This window comes from Brassica napus, chromosome C6 (genome assembly GCF_020379485.1).
Source record: "Brassica napus cultivar Da-Ae chromosome C6, Da-Ae, whole genome shotgun sequence".
Lineage (NCBI taxonomy): Eukaryota > Viridiplantae > Streptophyta > Magnoliopsida > Brassicales > Brassicaceae > Brassica > Brassica napus.
This window is the reverse complement of record NC_063449.1, coordinates 28,525,260-28,552,813: the sequence shown is the minus strand read 5'-3', so window position 1 is coordinate 28,552,813 and position 27,554 is coordinate 28,525,260. Positions and strand designations below refer to the sequence as shown.

Here is a 27,554-nt window from a genome sequence, read left to right as displayed (position 1 = left end):
TTTAGAAATCTATATAATTGCGTTTGTTAAGTAAACAAATATATTTGTTGGCCGAGATGGTTATATAGCATGCACATGGTATTTAAGGTTCAAATTTCAAACCACGAGTTCAACAAATTTTTTTCATTAAAAAATTAGCGCCAAAACGACCTAGTATTGAAAAAATGTTAAAATTATACACAGTCAAATACACATAAATACGACCGAGGGTTATATTGCGGTTTGACTGGCACTTGGAGGGTTAACCCGTGGGTTTTTGATTTCGCGGATTAATTTGCAAAAAAAAACCACATTGAGAGTTTTTTTGCAGAAAACCCAAAGATAATATACACGTTAGTTTTTCATAGACTTGATCATTTTACTTTCACAAAACCTAAATCAGAACATACGCAAAATTATAGGTTCAGGTAAGACAAATCTAGGTTAAAATACCTATTTGACCTATGGGTCTTGTTTTGGATCTATGTTCTACTCGAGATCCCATCGGATACTTGAAATATCCAAAATTTCTTTTACTTATATACTTATATTTGAGTATTATAGTATATTTTTGGTAGTAAGAATACTTTTTTATGTTTCAGGTTAGAGTGATTATAGTTTCGAGTTTGGGGTAAATATTTTCAAAAATATAATTCAGGTATTCGGGTAAATGTTTTAGCAGTTTTGAGTTTTCAAATCAAATTTTGGATAAACATTTGGGTATTTGAATATTTTTAGGTATTTTCGAGTTTTCGAATTCATTTTGGGTATTTTGGATCTTTTTGGAATTTTAAATATTCGAAAATACAAAAACATATATTCGAATACCCGAATTAAAGCTTGCATGTTATTATTATATACTTTCAGAGCTTTTTAATTTTAAGAGCCACAGTTCGATAAATGAACAATATAAGTTTTAGTATATTGGAGATACATCACGAGACATGTTAAGAGTTCATGATATTTTTGTATATTGGATTTTTACGTATGTATAATTCTTTGGTCCACTTACTATACGTCCAATAAGATGATTTATAAACTTGGTCCACAGAAGTTAGTCGAGTAATAATTAAAAATTAAGTTAGTCGAGTACTAATTAAAAACTGTTAGGATTAAAAACAATTTGCCAAGGGGGCTGTTAGGATTAATTAACAGAAATTGGTGAGAATGCACCTAGTTACTAATGTAATGTGTCATGTACCCTTTGTTTAGAAATATATTTGTATTGGACGGTTTTGCCCCTGTCACATACGTCGATCTACACTCAAGGGTCGCGTGTGGCTGAATGTCTGAGGACTGTCTTTAACCCATTGGACAAAGAAAGGTTTCATGCCTTTTCAGATTCTGCAATTGAAAGAGCGTGAGGCTATTCTGTGGTTTTCGAGCATCGAACAGTTGCATTTATTCACACATCCCCAACCACTCATTCGTCTCCTATATGCATAATTTTGGTCATAATACATTCTCAGCCTCCTCAAGTAAACCCTAAATTACCCAATCGTCCCAATTCTTCTCCCAAATCGTTGAGATGGAGGATCTTTTGCTTCCCCCCAGAATGTTCGCCGCCGTCGAAGAACCCCTTGGAGAGCGTGTCAACTCGTATCACAAGTTAAAGCGGACCGAGTTGCTTATCGACGCTCTTGAACCGGAAGAGTTAGAGTTTCTGAGAAATTCTACTTTTGGAAAGATTCTCGCGATAGAGGAGAACCCGCCGTTTTCAGGTGCGTTTGGGCAATATGTCGTTGTTAGGCTTCTGAAAGTGAACAAAAAATACGAGGTTTGGTTCATCTTTGTGGGAACCCTGTTAGAATGTCACTCCGGGAGTTTGCTATCGTCACCAGACTAAACTGCCAGAAGATCCCAGAACCAACTAAGAAGAGGAAAAACCCTCTGAAAGAGAAGCTGTACTGGAACGAACTCCTTGGCTCGTTGAAGTTCTGCACTGTTGACACAGCCATCGACATGTTGAAGAAAAAGGTTGTGAAGAGCAAAGAGGCGTAGATTAAGTTCGCTTACCTTGCAATCACATCGTCGATTCTCTTCCCGTCCTCACACACACCTCGCATCATCCCAGAGCATGTTGAACTGATTTGACATGTTGAACTGATTCGAGATCTAGACGAGTTCCTCGCATTCCCTTGGGGGAGAGCCTCATACCACACGCTTGCTACATCTCTTATTTCGAAGGATGAAATATCATTATCGCAGGCGTCTGTTGCGATTCGTGGTTACGTTGATGCAATTCAACTAGTTCTTCTTGCCGCCATCCCTCAGTTGAAGGAAGAAATCACACAGTCCGAGCGTACTGTTATTGTGGATTCCGAGAGCGAGAGCGAGAACCCGAATGAAGAGTTAGCTTTAGAGGATGACAACGCGGTGCCGCACGACAAACCATCTGAGGTGACCAAGTATTGTCTTATCCCCGGGCATGCTAAGAGCATAGATATCGAGTGCCAGGTAATAAATAATCTGTAACATGATGTGTTGGCGTCTTATTTATGTGTTAACTCGCTCTATACGAAGCATTTAATAAGAATGTTTTATTGTACTAAAACGGTTAGTAGCTACTAACAGATAGATTAGTTGTTAACTACAAAGGATAAGCTAGCTCCCAATCATGTTCTCTTACACAAAACAATACTAGCAAATCGATTTCGGGGGTGTTAGATATGCAGCGTTAAACTTGACTGGTAACTTCCCTTGTTTCTGTAAATCTGATAGTTAGCGGATAAATCTTATCTTTGACGCAAACGTTTGTGTATTATGTATGTGCCTGTGAAACAAATAATTCAATCCACTATGTTGATGTTAGATTGTTAGATGTATAGTTGACTGTTAACTTTTTACGGTATCGTAAACCTGTTACTTAGCGGGTTAATCCTCTCTAACACGCAAACTTATTACGTTTATCTTGTTGATGTTAGACTGTTAGATGTATAGTTGACTGTTAACTTATCACGTTATCGTTCACCTGTTAGTTAGCGGGTTAATCCTCTCTAACACGCATCCGGTTCATGTTTGTGCAGGTGCCTGTCAAGTCTATTCTAGATGAGCCGTACGAGGAATGGTCCGCTGGTCTAGATTTCTCGTGGGTCGATGAGTCCGAGGATTTGGCTGTAGAGAACATGGTTCAATTGATTTGTGAGGGTTTTTCATTTCAGAAGGAAATGTTCAAAGGTGGTCTAAACGCAAGTGATCTTTTGCGTTTGAGGGGAGTGAAGAAACTCAAGGAGAAAGAACCGAAGGAAAAAAAACGACAAGGATCACGCCGCGGAGGTGACAGATGGCGAGGGTTCCGACTCTCAAGCCCACATTTTAATAGCTAATTTGGTTGCGTCGCAGCTAGTCGACAAGTCCAAATCTCCCGCCTCCGACTTACATGATGAAATCAGCTCGCTGGAGAAGCGTATTTATCAAGCACTAGACGCCAAGCTAGAGAAAATTGCTTCATCAACTATTCAATCCCAGCAATTAGCTATCCTTCAGACTACTATCGCACGATGCCTCCAGGACATCGATAAGAAGATTGGTGCTGCCCTCGTTGGTCAACTGAAGATCATGCAAGCTGCGATACTCACGTGTGTAACTGAACTCATTGACCAGACCATTTCTAGCCGCGATGTTTCTGTTGAGCATACGCTTTTCGGAAAATCTTCTGAGTTTCTTCCACAGCAAGACACAACCGCCCCCTGTCAACGGCAACCTTCCAGCCGTGCCTGACATTAGTACCCCATCGGAAGCTGCTGATTTTCGCATCAACGAGGTGCTGCGTGATCTGAACATAGTACCTGACCATTTTCTCCCACCAAACACAGATGTTGATCTTCCAAGGAAAACTCCCGAGCGCGGTGGGTCGTACGCCGATGATAATCTTGATGCTGAGTTGGTGAGATATCTTATTTTTAGCTAACTCAGCCATTTGTTATCTTGCATTCCAAAACTCATTTGTTTCCACTTTTTATTTGACAAAACCCTATTAGGACACCGCCAACGGATCGTCGATCCAGATCTCAATTGGTGCTGACTCACAGCTCCCGGTTGAGCAGAGAGAAGTACAAGTGGAGGATTTAGTACCAGCCAACAACATTACTGAACAGGTAAGATGATAAGCTAGCAATTACACCCAAACTTTGCAGCTAACAATTTACTGTGCTGCGCAGACCGAGCACATCTTAGATGCTAATAAAACGCCAGACCTCGTAAATTAACTATTAACTGCTAAGTTTAAGTCGGATAACCATCTTGTGTATATGAATGCTAACACTCCCTCCCGCTGCACGTAGGAGAACAATCAATCACTGGGAGTTTCAACTATGGTTGTTGAGAAGCCTGTCTCCCAAGAGTTTGAGATGGAGGAGGTAATTTTTGGTCTATAACCGTATCATTTCACTATATCTGTATCTATCTATCCTCATCCTTTCCATCTCGCTGATGTGTAATGTATATTCACACACACTCAGATGCATATACCTTTTTATCTACACGATATGCCGTCTTTCTCACTCGGGCTCTCGCAGGAAGATGCCCCCGGTGTGGAGGAGTCGCCCAACCCGACTAACTACATTTCACCACCCAAGGCACATGAAGAAGAGGCATCAGAGCCGCGCAAGAGCAAAAGGTCTTGGATAATCCCTGCTGGACTTCAAGACTACAAGTGTGATGCAAAAGTCAAAGCAGGGCTATGCATTATCCCTGATGTAGACCACCGTTTTATGCTAATGGAGCAGAAGGTTATGAAGGAATCGTAAGTAACCCCCCAACCGTTTTTTACTGCAAGCCTAAAATTATTAGTTGCATCTACAAAAAATTTTAACCCATTAATTAAATTGTTACTGAGAAATAAAGCTTCCTAACGGCTACTCCATGCCATCGCTTGAATTCTGTGATATTGCCTATCGTACCACCATATTACCTACGGGGGTAAGCAACACTTCTCAGATGTTTAGCAAGTTTTGACATGTATGCTTAACGATAGTTATTCAATTCAGGTCATTGACACCCTTATCGGATTTGTGTCTCGTGGCCCCATGGTTGGTCCCAATGTTGCCATATACGACACTACCCTTCCAGTAACTCTGATGAACCACAACAATCGGTTTGTGAAGACCGCAGTCAAGGACCGTTCCAAGCTTAAGTTCGTTGACGTCCCGCTGGAGAAACACTTGGAGAAGTCGCATGAGAGGATATATTTCCCATTTAACATGGACAAACAACACTGGGTTGGAGTTTGTATCGATACCAAAGTGTGCACTCTCCATGTTCTGGATTGCAACACATCTTTTCGAAGCGACAACTCGCTGAAGAAAGAGCTAAACCCTATTGCTACCCTCCTTCCATACGTTCTTAAGCAGTTTGGCTTTTTAGGAACCAACGCCGGTGTCAAGGCCTTTACCGTGTCCAGATGCAAGGGAATACAGCAGGTATCTAGTCAAACTGATTCTGGAGTCATGACGGTCCTATTGATCGACGCTCACGCTGGGGATGGTCTTGGTGCTTACAAGGCAATCACTCCGCGTCTGCTTCCAGACGCATCCAAGCAATTGGCGGTCAAATTCTTCGATGACATCTCTATGTAACCGTCTTGTTTCCCTCTTCCTACAAACTCAGGCCTATGTGCCCAGCTTATGTTGTTGTTTTTAAATATTTCTTTTGGAACACGCCCTACTATCCAACAAATTTGGAATTTTATCGCCCGACGTTAACTCAAAAATTCGTCGTTATTAGTTAACAACCTATGTAGTTTGAATAAATCCTAACTTAGCTAGCAACTTATTTATTGCTTATTAACACGGCTAGACTTAGCTAGCGGCCAACATATATCTTACCTGCTAACACGCATCTTAGATCTCAATTGCCCAAAAGCTTACCATCATTTAATGTTTTCACTTATGAGAATTATTAAGTTATAAATTATAACACTGAAGTTAACGGCCAACATATATCTTACCTGCTAACACGCATTAACTTTATTGCTTGTTAACACGGCTAGACTTATCATTTTAACAACTATTAAAGCTAACATAACTCTGAAGTTAGCGGCCAACATATATCTTACCTGCTAACACGGATTAACTTTAAGTAATTGCTACATTTGTCAATTCGTCGTTATTAGTTAACAAGCTTTGTAGTTTGAATAAATCCTATCTTAGCTAGCAACTTTTTTATTGCTTATTAACATGGCTAGACTTATCATTTTAACAACTATTAAAGCTAACATAACACTGAACTTAGCGGCCAACATATATCTTACCTGCTAACACGAATTAACTTTAAGTAATTGCTACATTTGTCAATTCGTCGTTATTAGTTAACAACCTATGTAGTTTGAATAAATCCTAACTTAGCTAGCAACTTATTTATTGCTTGTTAACACGGCTAGTCTTATTATTTTAACAACTATTAAAGCTAACATAACATTGAAGTTAGCGGCCAACATATATCTTACCTGCTAACACGCATTAACTTTAAGTAATTGCTACATTTGTCATACCGTTTTAAATACATAACACTCATATAGATCAAATTTCACCTCGTTCTACAATGGACTCTTTCCACATAAAACCTTTATTCTCTGTTCTCATTCAAATTAAATTTCCGAAATATCATTTATAATAACTCTCCGAAGTTAACGGATAACATAGCATTTACATGGTAACTCACATTAACCTATGGTATAACGATGTTAAAGCACTTGATAATTTATTGCCCCTGCTATATATTACCTTATGCACCATAAGTAATTTACCACCATGAGCAGTCAGACTTATCATTTTAACAACTAATGCAGCTAACATAACTCATAAGTTAGCGACCAACTCATTTATTGTATGTTAACATAACTATGCTGTTAGCGGCCAACTAATATATTTCATGTCAAATCGAAACATATCAATCCATGAACTAAAGCATCGCGAATAACTCGAAGTTAGCGGCTAACTTAACAAAGACATAAATTTCATAACATAAAATGGGGGAGTCTTTATTCATACTCTACATTGCACATACACATGCGTCAATGTGAGAAGCTTAGGGGAACTTAGTTTTAGTACATGATAACAAAAAAAGGTCACCCCAGATCTGACCATTACAAAAGAAACACAACAACTCCACTCACCCCTACATACTTAGTCTTCATCTCGATCTTCAGATAGGCATCTTACAAGCGACCTTGTTATGGTCTGTTCCTCCACATCTGCTGCAGGTTCTGCGGCGCTTTAAAGCACCACTCATCTGCATGTTGGTAGTTAATTACATGTTAACAAAGTGCTTAGACGTTAGTATACATCGTAACAAGTAAAGTAAATAAATCACACCAAAGATACTAACCTTGAATTCCCCACGCGATGGAATTCTGGCCTTTCTCGGTCTCCCAGGTGGGGGCGAGTTGCTGGAGAAGGTGGCCATCCTCTCCATCCACACCAAAATTGTACACATCAATGTTTGCTTCTTCCACTGTACGCTAATCCCCAGTACGTGTTGCTGTAATACACAGCCACCTTACTCTCCACTGACTCCCGTGCATATATGGCAGCATATACTGCATGAGCACAAGGGATGGCCAGCGCGTCAAAATCCTTGCAAGAACAAATTTTCTTATCAAGATCCACACGGTGATACATCCCATTTCCATCAACAACTTCGTACTCATTGTTTATGATGTGTTTGACAGCATATCATGTGGAGTCTGTGAAATTGCGCATGACAATATCAGTAACTTTCGGAGTTAGTGCCCCCACATTCTTTGCTGCTGCATCACGTCTCGAACAGAACCATCCCATCATCATGGACCTAATATACTCCAGAAGAGGGACAATTGGGTATTCTCTAGCCTTAGACAGTGTTGCGTTCAGAGACTCAGCGAGGTTACTTGTCATAATGTTGTACCTTGCCCCATCAAAATGCGATCTAGCCTAGTGCTCAAGTCCAACTCGGATCAGATAATCCGCACAAGCGCTGTCAACCACCTTGAGCTCGTTGAAGTGCAAGTAGAAATCCTACAGTTTGTAAGCTCTTGCTGCTCTACCTAGAAGGTACCCCAAATGCTTCTTCTTGAAGATGGCCTGGACGTTCCTCTGGAGATGTAGCAGGCAAGCACAATGCTTAGCCATCGGATAAACCTGTTAAAAGTAACTACCGCAGTTAGCAAACTGTGGGAGTGATCTTATTCTACAGACTACCAAATAAGTTAACCGCTAACTTATGCACTATAGTTTACCCTTAATATTTTAAATAGAGGCAATGCAGTAGGTGCTTACTCTGCGGATTCCAGAGTATATTGCGATGTGTCTGTCAGAGACAAAGACTAAGTCAGTAGCATCAGTCACTACAGCAAGGAGCTTGTTGAAGAACCATGTCCATGATTGGTCATTCTCGCTATCCACTATCCCAAATGCAATCGGAAATATCTGATAGTTCCCATCTTGTGCACTTGCTGTGAGCAAACACCCTGCAAACTTCCCCTTCAAATGCGTTCCATCAATGATGACTACCTTTCTCATGAAATCAAATCCTTTTTGGCTTGCCACAAATGACAGGAAAAGGTACTTGAAACGCTGGACACTACCTGGTTCCTTGCTTGTGTCCAATGCGACCAGAGTCCCAGGATTCGTAACGGCCAACTGCTGAAGGTAGGAAGGTAAAGTACTATATGCTGCCTCAGCATTTCCATGCCCATTCTCTATAGCAATCTCTCGGGACTTCCAAGCAGTCCAGTAGGATATCGGTACACTGTGGTCCATCCTCATCATCTCTCTCAACGCTCTTGGCCTTGGGCCACTTCTGGTACCAACATACTTGCTCCTCATCATTCCCCTAACAATTGATGAGGTTGCATGTCTCCTAAACTGCCCCCGCTCGCTAACAGTGCAACGGTGGTTACTATCCAATGTCTTGATTTCAAACCGCGGGCACCCCGTGATTTTAGTTGCGTACACCCGCCATTGACAGTTAACTCCACTGCACTCCAGAACCACTTTTCCGGGCTCAGACTTCCTCACGAAGTATCTGTACTTGTTAGCCAATGCATGTAGCGACATGTGAACCTTGAAAGCATCCCGGTCGACATATACTTGCCCCACATAGAGTTGATTATTGCTGCCCATTTCCTCTTCGTCTGAAATCAGCAATTCATATATTGTTAGAACATACAAACTCATTTACCAACTAACTCATCCATTACTCGGAACAAATAAACTTATCCATCACGGGGGAAGCTTACCTTTTTGCTTACCAGCATAAGCTTCACCCTCCTCAAGTGCCACATCGCCCCCCTCAGTGTTTGCAAAACCGGAGCCAGAACCCATTTGCAGCCCGAAGAGCTGACCACCCCTAATGTCTGGACCAGTCATTACCCCCTTGCCTTTCCCATACGAGCCAACGCGTCCTCCATCAACGTCGTCAGTAGTAGCTAAGAAAACAGTTAACACTCAAACGCATCAGTTATCCGCTAACTATATATACTCCATCAACCAGTTCATTTCCAACAAAACACTCAAATAAACTTCTACTTACCTATCGCCAATGTCAGGTTCGCTCCAGCTGGCGGTTCTGTAGGTATTTCCTCAAGTCAGATCATCCCTTCAGCATTAGGTGTGAAAATATCCATTTCATCTGATGAATCGGTCTGAGAGGAGTTTTCATCAATCACCATCAGGGGCTGAAAAACCTTTATATGGTAACAACAAAGTTAGCATACAAATATACAACTTAGCAACCAACATATTTAATGGTTGATAATGCAAACCTCTCCACAGTATTGGTTTAGGTGGAACAACATCAGTCCCGTCTTCCGTCAGCCCGAACTCCTCCCTCCGCATGGTGTGGTAGCGGCCAACTTCCATGTTTCTATAGGCCGCACACAAAGTCAAGTTAACGTAGTCCATCCTAACCGCCATGAAGAGCTCCACATCTTTGTCTTCTAGTATGTCAACAGGCGGTGTGGCGTAGTCGCCAGGAACTTTCATCCACTCAGGGAAGTCATAGGTCAAGGCGACAGGTGCAGAAGGGAGTACTCGGTATTTACCCCTCATCATAGCCACCAAGTCGCCGTAAGTCTCATTCTTTCTCAATACAATATCGTATTTCACTTGTGTGTGATCCATGTCGAACCTCTAGGTCCCATGTGCAAGTCTCTGCCATTCACCTACAACAACTCTCACCAGGTGCCCCATTGCTTGTACGTGAACAAGTTCGTTGTTTCCTGAACAAAAAGACAGAACACAGATTGTGAATCTCTAGTTTATAACATCGAACACAACCGTCTATTGATCATCAAAGAGTTGTTTCCTAAACCAAAAGGACAGAACAAGTCTATATAGATGAATATATGTCAATAATCTTCATACCTCTCCTCTAAGAGATAACAGACACTGTCAAACGAGTTCCTAACCTCTAAACTCTCAATCACAGTTTTCGTTTTCACTTTGTCTCTCACACCAATCTCTCAACCCTCTGCTAAGTATATATATTCTATTTTATGAACCCTAGTACCAAACCCACAACCCAATACACAACCACCGTTCCACGTACCGAAGCAATTGTCATCATAACGAGTAAGGACATCCTTTTTACCCAGCAGTTCCTCGCCTCCGTCGCCTCTTTGTGTCAGTCACGCTCCTCTGTACACGCCTCAACCAAATCCCAGTTTCTCTGCTTTCTGACACACATGTGCGTTCTATCGGCGAACCCACGAGGTTGAAAGGGGACATTTTCGTCAAATCGTGGCCAAAAAGGTCATTGCTTTTGCATATATCCAAACCCATGGGCATTAACCAAATTTGGGCCTCTTTTGGGTATATATCGCTCATTCACTCATTAATTAAATATATTGAATGTTATATAGTTAAAAAAATATAAATTAGAACAAAAAAATAATTAGTTAATAAAAAAGTGTAACAACTTTTCATAAGTAATAATTCTTTTATTGATAGAGGTAAATTTGTTTCAATCTATTTTTTTAATGTTCTTTTTATATATTTAGAAAAAATATTTTCTTATTTTTATTTAAAATATAGAGAAATGTTGTTTAAAATGATACATTATAGTAAATTTTATTTGTATTATAAAGTTATTCATTTAAAAAAAAAATAAAAAAAAACACATTGAGATGGTCGAAAAGGAGTTTTAGACCGTCCCGTTTTAGACAGAGGGATAACTTTAGTCTGTAGTGGAAGAGAAAAGTGACACGTGTGCAGCTGTTAGATTTCGTAGCCATGGCTTTGCGTAATCTGACGTCACTTCTCTCATTCATTAACTCAATCAGTGAGAGAGAGCTGTCACTTTCTCTTCTTTTCCATATAAAACAACAACGATTATAATTAGAATAAAGCTGACAAAAAGGACTTTAAATAGCAAAATAACTACTTATCTTTTCTTTTTGTTAGTAAAAAAGTCGATCTGTTTGTGTTGCTTAACGCTTTATGTCGTCATAATACTTGAATTTTGCACAATCGTTAAAATATGGTATAAGAAGAAATAATCTAAAAACCAACAAAGATGATCCTAAACCTAAATCATTGTGTTTACGCATCTCTTAAAATAATCAGATCACGTATTAATTTATAATTTACTTGATCTCCCATAGTATTGGAGCGACTGTCGGCAACAGTATATTAATTGTCCACTACCGATGAATCAAACAATAATCAATTGGTCGATACATTTAAATATGAGAATACCGAAGGATTATTTCAACACACAAAGTCATCTTGAGACTCCGTCTTCAATTTTAGTTCTTTTAACATGGTTTTAATTTATAGAATTAACGTTATTAGTACAAAACCATTAAATAATAAGTTATACTCTTAACCAATATATAGAGAAAACTGTCATTAAAACAACTTTCAAATTTAAAACCAAAAAAATTTCAACTCATGTTTAAGTCAAACAATTTTTCAAATTTTAAATATTGGATGTTTTAACTCTTATATTTTGTTGGTTCATCCATTTAAGAAATTCGAATAGTCTACTGTTAAACTCGAATAATGGCGCCATTATACCAAATATGAGGCCGTTTTAAAAATTATTTTGTTTGGGAAAAATCTCAAATCAGTTTCATCTTTCTCACACGAAAACATAAATCCCTAATTCAATTTCATCTTACGCAAAATCGATTTCAGAGGTAATCTCTAATGAAGACAACAAGTGGTGGTTTCTCCAGCGTGACAATTGGACTTTATCAAATTGATGAGAATCATTACCTATTGCAAGAAAACCCACCATTGCTTGTCTTCACTCAGTGATAGCTTCAGAAATCCATTTGGGGAAGATAAAATCGAATTGGAAAATAGGTTTTCGAGGAAAATATTGATTTGAGATTTTTCTTAAACAAAATGAATTTTAAAATAACATTGTATTGGGTATAACGACCGTTACTCGAATTTAAAAATTGACTATTCGACTTTCTTAAATGGCCGAATCAACAAAATATGAAAGTTAAAATTAAATGACTAATATTTAAAAGTTGAAGATTTGTTTGACTTAAAGGCGAAAGTTTTTTGGGGGTTTAATTTGAAAATTAAGAGTTTTAATGGTAGTTTTCTCCAAATGTATATGTTTACCAAGTCTAATAATGACTTCGTAGTTCTAGGCGCTAATTAGCATTAACAAACACCTAAGTCCAAACTATTTTAGAAAGCTTTGTTAGAAAAAGATATGCGACATTTTATTACAAGTGACTTTAGATCAGTAATAACATCGTATTTCACATATAAGTTTAAGATTATTGCTGTTTAGCATTAATTTGTTTATGTTGCATCATTGTTGAGGTAGTGAAATATAAAATACATGTAGATTCATCGAGAACACCAAAGTAGTAATGTAATGGGGACCATGACATATATACTATGATTATATATTCTGGCACTCTAACCTAAACTATATAATTATAAGTTAAAATATTCGCTTATGTCACTAATGATCCACTCCCTCTTGTCGTTATATTATTCTCTGCTTAAAATAGATTCCTAAACTTAAGATATGCTGAATTCTGGCCGTTCATTCTTCTTTGAAGATTAGGATTCTCTTTTAAGATTCCTCATCTCCTCCATATATACGTGGAATCTTTCAACAATATACAAAGATACCCACGTCTCTTCTTAGCTATAGGTCTGTGCTAGTTCCTCTAATTTGCTGTAAAATCTTCTCCTTTTTTCTTAAACATCCATATGTTAGTGTGAGTAGTTTACGTTTTTTGCATTAATTATGTGGTTTAGGAATCACAATACGTAACTCGTTTACTGTTGTGTCGGCATGTAATATTGGGTGATCGACAAGATCTATACGTACATGAGATAGGGTGAACAAAAAAAGTATCACACGAGATAGGGTTGAAACGGTCCGATCTAATTACACTATTTACTTGTCTTATACATGTATTTGGTTAATGTGATTTTCTTACATATATTTGTTCAAGTATTTTACCATATCTAAATAAAGGTCTTTGTCGACAAAAGAAGAAAAGAAGGTGCTTACTTTTTTGTTAAATGGTATTTTAGTCTATGTTCGATGTCAAGGTATATTCAGACCGTGTCATCTATATAACAGGTGTACCATTTAGAAATTCATATAGTATTTATAAATCCAAGTAAAATATGTAAATTCGGAGGTTTTTCCTCGGATTTGAATCTTTGTATTTTTAACTAAAAAATCTAAACAAATTCATTCAAATCCATTATTAAATCAAATATATTATGAAATCCGTACGATTGAATAACACTTGATTTGATATAGAATTTATGAATCATTAAACCAATAACACATGATTTTAATACAGATTTGAAAATCATAGAACCAATAACACTAGATTTAGTTCGGATTTTCAAATCCATTAAAATACAACAACCAATAACCTCTACTTATTTTATTTGATTTATAAATACAACTCCTCTCACACAAACATGCAAAAAAAAGGTTATAAAATGTAGTAATCTCTAATAAAACTGATAATTAATGTCAGTATATATCATCAAAGGTTTAGGTCGAAGGGGAAGATTTCTACTATAATTCTTTTCCAGGTAATGTCAACTTGTAACGTTGGTCGCTTTCTAACACAACAAATGATAGATTGATGACTAACCTAATTCGGCATTTCCCCTTTGTTTAACGTTACATAATTTTAATATATAATAAGAATTTTATATAATCTGAATACATAATGATAGCTCAGTAGTTTGCCACTTGTGTTATGTTGCATCACCACCCAATTTTCAATCGGTTTCTTCTTATATTGGAAAAGCTAGGAACGCGATTATTAGATTGTCATTTAAAGAAAAATAATCAAGTAAACTCTTATAAATGTTGTTGGATAAATTTTCCGGAGATCATTAGATAATGATTCCCAAAATAACGATATAGAGGTCGTAGTATCACTTAAAATGCTAAAATATCGAAAATAATTACACAGAAATAAACTAAAGAATTACAAAAAAAAAATAGTATGACCAACTTTTTCAAATGATTTAGTGCGATCATGTAGTATATATAAGTTATCAAAATCATGATTCAAAAGAATTGGAGTTTTTTTTTTTTTTTTTTTTTTTTTTGTAACTGAGAATTGGAGTTTTTTAACAAGTTATTAAGCTACACCTAAAATCTTATATTTTATACGTTATCAAGTTGGTATTTATCTATTCCCTATAAACGTGAAGAAGGTGGCTTCCATGTCCATTTTCCTCCAACATGGGTTTCAATGATAGCCATATCGAAGGTTCTTTAGAGATTTGACCACACATTTTGAGAATCATCAAGTCGTATATAAACGTCCTGAAAAGACCCTCCATCTTAGTTATGATTTTGAAATATATAGTGACGAATGTTGAGGTTATAGGAAAAAACAATTTGGGATTAAACAGTGAGAAAACGATAATGAAGGGGTGTAAAAGAAAGAAATTCCAGGTTGAAATATGCAAAACAACTAACTAAACCATTTGGACAATAATATGAGCCGTTAAACCCAATAGCTATATTACTGGGCCTAAGGGGTATATTTGGAAATTAGAGTAAATTGCTCATCTAGGGTTTTGCTTCTTAAAGAGAATATTTAGCTTCTTCTCCGACGGTGGGTTCTCTAAGTGGAAGGAAGTTGCAGCGGCGAAAACAGAACCGAGAATGGTACCTTCTTCTTGTAGTCTCTCAGCTCTTGTTATTCTTTCAGAACCGAGAAGCTGTAATTCTGTTTTGTCATTTTTTTTCTTGGGAATTTGATTGTTTGTCTCACACGGCTAGAGTTTGTTATGAAATGTAATACCTTATTGCTTGATTTCTTATTAATCTTGTTGATTGATAGCCATACTCGTCACTACTCTAAGTTGGAATAAGTTTCTCGAATTAAAATGATTGTATTTGGACTTTGATATGCGTGCAGCCTAAGCAAATCCACGAGATCAAAGACTTCCTTCTGACAGCGAGAAGGAAGGATGCTAGGTCTGTGAAGATCAAGAGAAGCAAGGACATTGTCAAGTTCAAGGTCAGGTGCTCTAGGTACCTCTACACTCTTTGCGTCTTCGACCAAGAGAAGGCTGATAAGCTGAAGCAGTCTCTTCCTCCAGGTTCGTAGTCTCTTCTCTCTCTCCCTTACACTCGTTAAATACTTGCTAACAATTAATTGGAACCTCTTAGATTATTTAACATACTTGTTAGATTTTGCCAAATAAGTATTGGTTAGTTGTCTGAAAGTTTGTATTCTAAGAGTCTTAGAATCTTTGTCTTGGCTTCTTGTAAGGAAGCATGTGTGTTAAGTATGTGATATATGTTTTGTAGATTTGAAAATGTGGGAGTTTATTTATTGGAACTTCCTTATTTCAGGTTTGAGTGTTCAAGACCTTTGAAGTCAGGGCTCTATGTTAATGCCACCAGCGTTGAATTATAGAGATATCTTTCGCTTGGGATACTTTGTTTCTTGTTACCTTTTGAATTACTATGATTCAGACTCTTCTCTTTTCATTTTTAAGACTGGGTTTTGTATTTTGCTATTTGCCATGTGATGTCAATGACTGCAACAACAAAAAAACTTCAATTGCTATCTTCTGCATCGGTTCACAAAACATCAACAAATAGACAAACTTCAGTCCAATGGACTCTAATCAAAACGATGTTTTAAGTTAAACGGAGATGGGTTAGTCAGCAGCATTGTTTACTTTTAGGGATGGTAATTGGTACGTTAGCCTGCGAACCTAACCCGTAAAGTCCCACTGCGGGGCGGGTTTGGGCTTACATATCTTAGGCCCGAGATATTGCGGGTCTTGCGGGTTGGTCAATTTCGGGTATGGACCAATGCGGGGCGGGTCGACGCGGGTTTGCGGAACATTCGAGACCCGCATGTCTTCTTCACCAGAGACATTTGCGTTCTGCTCACCGACGAAAAAGATGAGAAATGGCGACTGTGGAGGAAATTTTGGACCTTCTCTTCCACCCGTTGACAAAGGTCACCACCGGGCCTTATCTTCTTCATCGGTATCTTCTCTTCATCTTTGGTCTACAACCGTACTTCTTTTCGTAGAGAGCACCACTGGAGCTTCTCTTCTTCCTCGATCTACTACCATAGCTTCTCTTTTTCCTCGTTCTTCTTCCTCCATCTACCACTGTAGCTTCACCTCTTCCTCGATCTACCACTATCTACCATCTACACATGTATATGATTTCTTCATCTCGGTAGACACGAGTTAAAGTTAAATCTTTGCATGTTATTTATATCACTCGGCATTCTATACTGTAATTAGATTAAAAATTTACAATCTGCTACTAAGTTACAGTATTGAGTTCAAGAGTTCGTTTGCTTTGTTTGACTTGACTAGTTGACTTGAAACATGATGGTTGTAGACTTTAGTGACAAGAAGTTATCAGTTTTTTTATTATTATTTATGAGATATTTTGTTTGAAATTTTGATTGTTTTAAAGTTTTACTATTAATTGTCATTGGTATCAGATTGATTCAATATTACACTTTCAATCTTTAGTAGAGAAACCAAAGAAAGCGTGTACGCTAATAACATGTCTCATCTATCTTGTTTATCATCAACAGTGTCTTCTTCATTGTCAGTGATCTTCCTCGGACTGCCTTGATTCTCTTCCCAATCGAAAGGAATCAAAGAACGTTCGGAGAAGTTTCTTTTTTGCCTCCTCCTCGTACTCTCTGTACCACTATGTGATTCTTCGTGGGCTTGTTGGTGCGCTTAAGAAGCAGCTAGTGAATTTTCTTTGCGAAGATGGAGCAGTTAAGCTCATCACTTCCATTCTTCTTTTTTTTTTTGTCTTTTTGAGAACTGTTTGATTTGCGAAGAGTTATGAGATGTCTCAAGGTCAATGAGAAGAAGAAAACTAATGAGGACTGCATTTTCACTATCCGCGGGCCGGACCGCAAAGTCCTATGTAGCAAGCGGGGCGGGTTTGGGTAGAGGTTTAGGAACCGCGGGTTACGGCGGGCTGACCCGCAAAGATCCGCCAGAGATAGAGACCGCAGTGGGGCGGGCCACGGCGGGGCGGGTTGTCCCAATTGCCATTCATATTTACTTTGTACTCATTGATGTTCTTAAATAAAGAGGGTATATAAACAGCAAGATTGTTCACTAATTGATTGGCAAAGTGGCAATCTGATTATGAGACACTGTTCCAATCCAAGGTTCCCTTAACCTCCTCTCTTCACCCAGAAGCTTCATTACCTTTCCTTGTCTATCCTCAAGAAACTCCAAGACCTTACCATCTTCGCTAAATCTCTGAAATCATAGTGTACAATCTCATCCCCATTGCTTTTGCCAGCAACCTCACTGGTATTGGCAGAAAGTAGATGCTCTGCAACATACTATTGGCAATTCAAAGTTTCCATCAAATTGATTAAGTATTAGTAATCATTCTTTTAAAATCCTTTAAATTCTAAGGTTTATTTAATTTAGCAATTTCCTAATTCCATTAAATATTTGTTATTCGAAAATGTGGAATTTATCCGGATCTTTTACAAAAAAAAAAGTAAGTAAATTCGAAAATGTGGAGTTTATTTATTGGAACTTCTTTATTTCAGGTTTGAGTGTTCAAGACCTTTGAAGATCTCTAAACTCAGGGCTCTATGTCAATGCCACCAGCGTTGAAGTTATACATTACCTTTGGCTTGGGATACTTTGTTTTTGTTTACCTTTTGAATTAAATATGATTCAGACTCTTCTCTTTTCAATTTTAACACTTGGGTTTTGTATTTTGCTATTTGCCATGTGAGGCCAATGACTGCAACAAAAAAACTTCAATTGCTATCTTCTCCATCGGTTCACAAAACATCAACAAATAGACAAACAGCAGTCCATTGGACTCTAATAAAAACTGAGATATTTGTTCAAAGGGAGAAGGATTATTCTCAAGGCAATATGGTTATGAGCCATGTTCCAATCCAAAGCTTCCCTATTATTGGATTAAGTATTTTTCTTAAATTTATTAAATTCTAGTGTTATTCAATTTAGTTATTTCATAATTTTATAAATGTTGGTAATATTTAATTTTAGTGTATTTCGTCGTAATTGTATTTAAAATAAATTTAATGCAAAATATAAAGAACCAATTTCGTCTCTTTAAACTAAGATTTGAGGATAATTTTATATAGTTTAGCTATCAAATATATACGTCAAGATTATTGAACATTATTACTCCATCTGCTTTTTACATAAAAGTGTCGTTTTATAATTCCAATGTAATTTTTACCTACTCGTAGCTGAATATTAATTGCAAAATGCATTGATATAATAAATAAGCTTATTTATCTCAAATAATATTAATCGGTTAGATGTAATTAATGAAAACATAAATGTATTTCAATCATTTTCTTAATATGTGTGAAAAATGTCTAAGTGATAGGAATATAAGATATATTTGAAAATTTAATTTTTGTTATAAATTTAAAAGTATGTTACCATCTTGACAAATGATAAAAATATTATTTATCGTAATTCATGGTCCAATGGATGGATAAACCCCTTAAATTATATTATTTCCAAATGTACTAATAAATGAGTTATGACAATTATTTTTTATTTAATCAATGTGTTATGCCTATATAGCTATATTTTTACATAGTAATATGGAATTAGTCTGATTATTATTATTTTCATTAGTCAAGTTTTTATTCAATTTTTTTCTTAAATGATTTTTAGCTTTTATGAAACAGAAATGGTTAAGTTCTTATTATTTTCATCAGTCTTTCAGTTTTTGTGCAAAATTCAAATTCATGGAATTTAGAGTTATCTATCAAATTTATTTGATTTTTTTTTTTTAAATCTAGAATATCTAAATTAAACAAATGCATTAAAATCATTCATCAAATCTTTTAGAGTCAATTAAAAATAATTACTTATACGTTCAACTGAATTCATTTAGACTCAAATAAAATTTTGAATCCAATACCACCTCCTAAAAGTTAATGATACATCTCACTTTTTCAACAAAGACGTCATTGTCGTTCTTTGAAGAGAGGAAGACGGATAACAATCTAAGAATAGTTATTCCTTTGATGTTGTGAGAGCACAAATAAGCGTCTACAAAATCAGTAAAAAAGGGGTAACGAGGCATGTTAACATGCTTAGATGAAGCTTATGGGAACCTGTCATGTGTGGATATGCTTACACACCTAGTTTTGCCGGGTTTCCAATCTCCCTCAAGTTTCATACGTTTACAAGTGACACAAAAACTGAAAATATAGATCCATACCTCCTGGTTCTTTATCTCCCCTCTCTTTTGCCCTCACGTTTTTGTGTGTGTGATAGGTACATTACACACTTGCTAGCTGATATCAATCAATTACAAAGTCTTCTATCAGAACATACTTTTTAGATTTTGCAAAATGAGTCTTGGTTAATTATATGAAAGTTTGTATATGTTTTTATGTATCATAAGGGTCTTAGCATCTGTGTTCTTAAGTTGTTTGTGGACTTGTAAGGAAGCATGTGTGTGTGTATATCCACTGGTATTGTTTATATGGCTCAGTTATGTAATCTACATTATAATAGGGCAGTTGCATTACTCATGATGCGACACGTCAACGATATGTGGGTCCTACTTTTAAAAAGTGTAAAAAAGTGTCAAGTCTGTGACTCGAACCCGGATTATTGAGATCTAAACAACAACATTTATACCACTGAGCTAAAGGATTCTTTGTACATTGATGGCTGAAACAAATATATATTTATGAAGGTCGGAAACCTTTGCTTCTTCAGTTTTCTCTATGGGATCCACACTTATTTATTTTATCTAATGATTTAATAAATATTTTATAACTCACGTTTTGAAATAGAATTCGTTAAAAAAAAAGCCCAATAAACCTCTTTGGTCTGTAAGCGTTCTCTTCAATAGAAGTTTAGGGCTTTCAATTTTTAATCATCGGTTCATGACTCATCTAAGAAACACAGATTGACTCTTTGAGTTTCATGAATAAGTTTTTCTCCTTTAGTCTCTACATCTCTCCATCTTTAATAAATTCATCATCGTTTCTTTTATTTTTTCCTGATAAATCATGATTGTGTGGTTTTAATTTTCTTTGGTCATCCTTAGCTTCCACCCTTTGATCTAACCAAGAAGAAGAAGAAGACATTTGTCGTTCAGGATGCCATCGAGGACTCAGCTGAGTCACACGGGAGACATACTATCCGTTGCCTGATTGTTCAAGAAGAGTTTATGTGCTGTGAAATATATTTGTTTCTTTTCATCAGTTGCTTTGTTTAATCTTTTTTCCTGCAAATAATGATGGTTTTGACAGTTCATTCACGAGAGCCAAGAAGTAAAAGAAGAAGAAGCCAGTGAGTGTTTGACATTTTCTGTCTTCCTGAGTTTTTTTTTCCCATTCATTAAACTTGGATTTTGAAGATTATGTGTCTCACATTCTTTTTATTTAGATGGTTGTTAGGTTGAATGAAGATCATTGAATAAAGAAAATGTCGATGCTCCTGAAGATTTGGAGGGTACTTTGTATTTCTTTCTCTGATAATTCTAGCGACATTTGAACCTTACAGAGGGTATATTGCAGAGCATCCTAATGATGAGGAAGAGGTGGAGGGAATTGATCTGCACCAGCAACGTTACCCGTGGGAGGGAAGTGACATTGATTACTTATACGACGAGGTAAGCATATCATTAGATGGTTTGCGGTCCATCTTTGAGAGCCGTCGATTGTAAGTGTCTATCGTTTTGAAGTTGTACGACACTAAGATGTAAAGAATTACTAATCACAATTACCTTACTTGCAGAGTTCTTTTGCACAACTATTGTCAATGGAATTAACACTGAAAATTGATGGTGCTATATTTCATGTTCCAAATGCTAACGCAAGCTCCAATGTTGATTCTCGCATTAACATGCCAAAATCACAATGCAGTGGGTGTTGTAAGGTAATTCAATAGGCACAAATGTTCAGTTGAAAAAAATTCTAAACTGTATTTATGCATCAAACTTATCATCCATAACATAATAATATGCTTTTTCTGTGCTAGGAACCGTTTGTAAATAAATGTCTTGGATGTATATGACTGCTTAGTTTGTTGCTTTTGAAAGTGAAATCACTAAGCTTGCAATGTGTCAGGACATCAAAAGCATCTCAGCTGATGGTTAGCTTTACAATTTCGTTGGTTTCTTTTTCCTATTATGTTGGATGGATTATTTTAGCTAACAAATATCGCAACAGAGCGCTGGCAATAACTCTAATAGATTTATATATACATTTAGAATTGGAAGTTTGGTGAGAACAGAAACAAGTACTTCTGTCACGCTATTGGACAGTTATACGCCATTTCAAGAGAATTGATTTCTTATATTTCTCATAATCAGTAAGATTTTAACTGTTTTGTCTACTTTGCATTCATACCTCATTCTCCATCTAACTTCTCGGTGCTACTATATAATGATCAAGTCATTTTATGCACAAATAGGCAAGTGGAGATGTTACGTTGGGTGCTTGGTTTATTGGGCTCGGATATACAAAGTCTGTTGTGACTCTAAAACTTTTACCTTATTTAACATTGATTTTGGTTCTTGGGAGAATTGCATATTGTGAATGAAAGGCACAAGCAGGGAACATATGTGTAGCTGCGTTCGACTCGACATGTAGCGGTATCTGCAGATCCGCTGATTCCATTGTGGAGGTTAACATGCAATGTGTTGACCTGGAAATCATTATTTGGAAGCTACATTTCGAGGCATTTCTTCAACATATAAATAGACCATAGACAGAGTTTGATATTTATAATACTCAGTGATCATGGAGTCTGCAGAAAATAGTCATTTTGCATATTCTATATGGAACCAAGAGATATGTCCTTTGTTTGATGATTGTATTATGATAGCTACTAACATAGGAGATGACTAGAGAAAGAGAAATGAGTATGAAATTCTTATATGTGTAGCTTTTGTAAACACATTTGGGTTTATTAACAGTTGTGACAAGCAATTATGTTTATAGTAAAGGAAACCCGCCTCAACGTCAATAACAAATGCGCCTGTTTTTTGGTTGTTTGAGATTGAAATAGCTTATGGGTTTTCTAAATCAATATAATTGATTTCACTAAAGCTATCTTCGATGACAAAAAGAAGGATTGCAAGTTTAATAACTTCTACTTTGGACTTTAATTTCAACTAAATTATAATCAGTCTTTTATCCATATCATCTTAGTTATAATCCTAAGGATTTATTAGAATAAATAAACAGTTTCAACAATATTTAATATGTGATTTTATAAACAAAAGAACATGTAGGATTTTTAGGATTTAAAGAGATTGGAGACAATAGTTAATGAATATGAAAAGAATACGAAGCAGATGATGAAAAATGATTCGAGCAAATTAATGGCAACACATAGCTAAGCGAGATAAAAATATCAATCAATAAAGAATGAGAGAAGAATGAGCAGGGTTAAGTTATTACACAAGCCAAAACTAAGACAAATCAAACGACAGAACATGAAAACAAATGTAAACAAGACAAGAGGATATGTTGAAGATAAAATGCATTGAAAAACTGAATGCTAGATTAGTAAGCAAGAGACAAAAATAGAATAAAATGGAAAAACTCCGCGCCTTGGCGCGGGTAACGATCCCTAGTATTGAAAATGTGAGAGTTTGTTTATTGACATTTAATTATTTCAGGTTTGAGTGTTCAAAACCTTTGAAGATCTTTTGAGGTTGTTAATGCAACCCGCGTTGACTTTTCAATTTCAAGACTTGGATTTGTCTTTTGCTATTTATATCGAGGTACATGTATGGTCAATGAGACAAAGCATCATACTCTTATCGACACACGTCAATGATTCCAACAAAAGAAAAGTTCAATATTAATCTTCTGCACACATCAACAAAAGATAAACACAGCAGCCCGATGTACTCAAAATCGAAACAGAGATAGTAAGTTACAAAGAGATACAAACTACACTTTTATATTGTTCACTAGTTGATTGTTAAACGATAAGACAAAGTTGCAATATGGTTATGAGCCAATTTTCCAATCCAAAGCTTCCCTTGAGCCTCCCTCACTTCACTCCCAAGTGTCATTAATCATTAGTTACTCCCAAGCAGATCCATCTGTATTGGCAATCAAAACACTGAGTCTATATATACATGGTCTTAAACTAGTCTTCTCTAGAATATTATGGGTTGTTTGTTTATATTATTATACCTGCAATTGGTTCAAAGTCTAACTCGTATATCATACTAACGGTAAGCATGAGGCTTTTTGACTATGCTCTGTCATGTCTTTTGCTCGTGTCAGTGAAGAAGATGGAGCCATTTGTATGGATGTCAAGATCGTTGGCAAAGGGTATAGGCTTTCCTTCTACATGAGTAGCTAAAGGCCTAGCGACTCTTCCTTCAGGACCAACCACCAGTAGACCATAGTAACCGTCAGTAATGTATAAGTTTCAACTCTCACATGCTTCGTCGTTTAATCCACACCTCTTGCTCGGACCTAATTCTCATGAACACACAGCACGTAACAATCGTAAACGTGATGAATATGTAATAATATTTTACCATTTTGATGTTACAACGGAAAAATGGCCTTTCTTCCCCATTTGAAATGCTCAGAGATGGATCAGAAAGCAAGAATTGTGGTTTTGGAGTAGCTAAGGGTAACAATGCAGATCATGTGAATCAAAATTGTGTTGAAAGTAGATTCGATGGAAATGAACAAGTCAAAAGTGGATCCTAGTTAGATTAACCTAACAACAGCAAATACAATTGCCATGACTTTTTCTGACCTGTAAATCTTTCAACCTACAACTTCTCGTATATAAAACTTGAACTGTTAATCTGTAATGGTTTTTCTACCCTTTTGTTACCTTGTTTTTGAAATAAGTTAGAAGGGGATTACTTTGTAAAAATTGCAAGAATGCAAATGATAAGACAATATACAATATATCACTTAACATTTGCACCCAAAAAAATTATACAATATATCAAAGGAAAACAAGAATGTTTGGTAGCATATGCGTTCATAATCTACTAATAATAGCAATCTCAATTAATTCCAAAGGTTGTGAATCCTACTTATGTTGAAAAGTTGTGTCATTTCTAAAAAATGTCAAAAAAGTTGTGTCTTTTCTAAAAGTTCTATGTTAAAAAGTTGTGTCTTTTCTAAAAGATGCCAAAAAGGTTGTGTCTTTTCTAAAAGTTCAATGTTAGAAGGATGTGTCTTTCCTAAAAAGTAAAAATTCATATAAATATCTTATAAAAAGTAAAAAAGTTGTGACTATTCTTATAAGAATCTTTTGAAAATAACTACCTTTAAATTGAAAGAATGTGACTATTCAAATTGAATAGTTGTGACTATTCAAATAAATTTTTAAAATCTCTAAATAGTCTCTGACATGCATTTCTCAAAATAAAATTTTCACTTATCGAGCTAATAAAATGGTGGAAAAAAAAAGTTTATGCAGTTACTTGGTTACAAATTTTTAGAAGATATTCAAATTGAACGTTATAAACAAAAAATAGTAGGACGAGTTTTACGTGTTTGGTTAGCTAAAATCCAAAATGAAATAATGAAATCATTAGTCTTAATGTTTTTCTTATACTACATGAAAAGGTTTGTCTTTCATACATACAAAATTGTTTATATCCGTTTCATGTTATTGTTGTGTCCTTCTTGTAATTGTTGCTATTGTAAAACAAACCAACCAGCCCATGAATAATATATCCCAATTTAGTTTATATAAACGTTTATGTATACAACCTTATTGTTTTATTTGATTTTAGGATATGCATTTTCATTAGAATTTTGTTCATAACTGTTCATTATTCATTTTTCAAAACAGTTTATGATACCTTTTCATTTATAACTGCTTTTATTTTTTAAAATTATATCCCTTTTTATTTAATTTATTTTCAATTATATTTATAGTACATTTTCATTTAAACTGCCTTATAACTGTTTATTTCTTTGTTATTATCATTTTTTTTCTTTTTTATTATAGATATTTATTTTATTTCACCTATTAGACATCACTTATATTTTCTTTTGTTTTTTAAATTGTATTTTTTTATTTTTATATATATATTTTTATGTTAGAGATTTAAATGAATCATTGCAACCATTTAAATAAATCTTTGCAATTGTTGGGATAAACATTTGCAATTGTTGGGATGAACATCTTATATATTAAAACATAAGTCTCAACCTTGATTCATGTGTGATTGTTTTAAAAAATGGACCTAATGGATCTATTCCTATAAAGTCATGTTACATTTAATATCTAATCTTATCATTTAAATTTTGGGCCTACCAGAAATTTTTATTGTGCTATCAATAATTGGATTTAAACAACATATGACCCATTGGATTTGTAGATAGTATAAATTAAATATATATAATTTAATGTTGTAATACTATACATCTATATGCTAAATATTTAAATATTCATCGATGTTAAATTTTAAAATTATAAAGATTTTTTTTTAAATAACAAAAATCATATTATCTAACAATGACTAATCTTTACTACCTTAAACCAATGAAAACAAATTTTAAACTATATAGTTTATTTTAAAAATTAAACAAAAACTAAAAGTTTAATTATTTACTCGATAATATAAATCTATGAAGCGAAAATTTTAATTTTTAAAAAAAATTCTAAATTTGTGAAATGTTACAATATCTTTGAATATGACAATAAAACAATATTTTACTAATCCTTATATATATAGTTATGATTTTAATAATGAAATAATAATCTGAAATATATATATATATATATATATATATATATATATATATAAGAAGCAGTGTCGTCTTAAAAAATTTAATGACCTAAGGTGAAATATAAAATAAAGACCTTTTTATAAGTTTTTTCTCAACTTTTATTTATTCCATTTCCATGAACTAAATAAAAAATATTGGTATTCAAAGAAAAAAAATTAAAAATGAGTTTTTGTGTATAAATTAGATTTTGTTAATAGAAAAATTGAGAATGGTGTAAGTTAATTTTTTTTCTTATTGTATTTAAATTATATTTAGTTAATCATACACCTTTTTATTATAATTTCACCAACAAATTGATATTTAACAAACAAAAATAGACCTTTATAATTAGTAAAATAACATAAAAAAAATCTTGGACCTATGGACCCATGACAATTGCCCATGTTGCCATGGGTTAGAGCCGGCTATGAGAAGAAGATACAAATACATGTGAAAGTTTGAAACAATCTATTCAATGAAAAAAATATACAGTAAACTTATTATATTTTAAAAATTGATAGACACATATATATTATAACATATACCAATTTAAAATTGAAAACAAAATATTTATATAAAAATAAATGAAAAAAACCCATGCGATTGCGCGGATCGAGATCTAGTTTGCAATTTTTAAATGAATCATTACAACCTTTGGTGATCAACCATTGTAATCTTTGGTGGTTAACCATTGCAATCTTTGATCTATATATATATATATATATAGTTGTGAGGAATGAAAAAAGCAATAACAAGAAACATCAAAAGAAATGAAAAGAAACAGATAAAATAAGAGAGAGAGAGAGATAGATTCACTATCCCAAAAGATCATAAACAATCTTTGGAAAAACATGTATACACCTTGAAAACTCTATTCATATTGTTTTTTTGTATTTGGTTATCTTATCCTACAAATATATTTTGATAACTCAAAATTTAACAAGAGTCAAAATACTCCTTTCAAAAAAAGTTATTTGATCTTCAAATGCTTAATAATTATGTGACAACTTTAAAAATTATTGTTCTTTTAGAAGCATGTGTTGCAAAATATTTATTAGAAGGAGATGAAGAGTGGCAAGAAACAATGAAAAAACATCACTTTGGGAGACACCATATCAATTGGTAATTTATCAATCATATTATTAGTTCACTGCAAAATAAGTTAAAAAAAAATCGTGAGCAAACATAACAACACACATAGTTCATTTTCAAAAATCACATCAAAATAACCTATTTCATCTCACTTAATGATTAGATAATTCCTAAATTTCTCAAATTTACTCATTTTATTTTAAAAGATAAAAGAAAATAAAAACACACAACTATGATTAGAGGTTTTTTCACCATATATTTTTGGTATTTAAGTATAAATTGTTTTAAGTCATCT

At 35.0% G+C, this 27,554-nt stretch overlaps 2 protein-coding genes and 1 long non-coding RNA gene across 3 annotated transcripts; 2 read left to right on the top strand and 1 right to left on the bottom strand.

Moving 5' to 3' along the window:
- Window positions 1–1,507: 1,507 nt before the first annotated feature.
- Window positions 1,508–5,555, top strand: LOC111206910. The gene is made up of 11 exons (XM_022704362.2): window positions 1,508–1,700; window positions 1,757–1,956; window positions 2,188–2,436; window positions 3,006–3,107; window positions 3,322–3,557; window positions 3,652–3,865; window positions 3,960–4,076; window positions 4,263–4,337; window positions 4,497–4,709; window positions 4,825–4,899; window positions 4,968–5,555. The coding sequence occupies exons 1-11, from the start codon at window positions 1,508–1,510 to the stop codon at window positions 5,553–5,555; spliced, it is 2,262 nt and encodes a 753-aa protein (XP_022560083.2).
- Window positions 5,556–14,939: 9,384 nt separating this feature from the next.
- Window positions 14,940–15,999, top strand: LOC106404507 (60S ribosomal protein L38). Its single transcript, XM_013845231.3, has 3 exons — window positions 14,940–15,087; window positions 15,341–15,524; window positions 15,781–15,999. The coding sequence occupies exons 1-3, from the start codon at window positions 15,085–15,087 to the stop codon at window positions 15,801–15,803; spliced, it is 210 nt and encodes a 69-aa protein (XP_013700685.1). The 5' UTR covers window positions 14,940–15,084; the 3' UTR covers window positions 15,804–15,999.
- A 7,241-nt stretch (window positions 16,000–23,240) lies between these two features.
- On the bottom strand, window positions 23,241–25,703 carry LOC125588965. Its single transcript, XR_007325155.1, has 2 exons — window positions 23,609–25,703; window positions 23,241–23,514 (listed from the first exon to the last, which is right to left on the bottom strand). It is a non-coding gene; the product is annotated as an uncharacterized LOC125588965 (long non-coding RNA).
- Between the last annotated feature and the right edge of the window lie 1,851 nt (window positions 25,704–27,554).

What these genes read in the sequence shown, in the direction of transcription:
- LOC111206910 (XM_022704362.2), top strand. Translation starts at nt 1,508, where the DNA reads ATGGAGGATCTTTTGCTTCCCCCCAGAATGTTCGCCGCCGTCGAAGAA. An exon ending in GGAGAACCCGCCGTTTTCAG is followed by an intron (nt 1,701 to 1,756) that starts GTGCGTTTGGGC and finishes AAAAAATACGAG; the next exon opens with GTTTGGTTCATCTTTGTGGG. An exon ending in CCAACAACATTACTGAACAG is followed by an intron (nt 4,077 to 4,262) that starts GTAAGATGATAA and finishes CGCTGCACGTAG; the next exon opens with GAGAACAATCAATCACTGGG.
- LOC106404507 (XM_013845231.3), top strand. An exon ending in GAAGCAGTCTCTTCCTCCAG is followed by an intron (nt 15,525 to 15,780) that starts GTTCGTAGTCTC and finishes TCCTTATTTCAG; the next exon opens with GTTTGAGTGTTCAAGACCTT.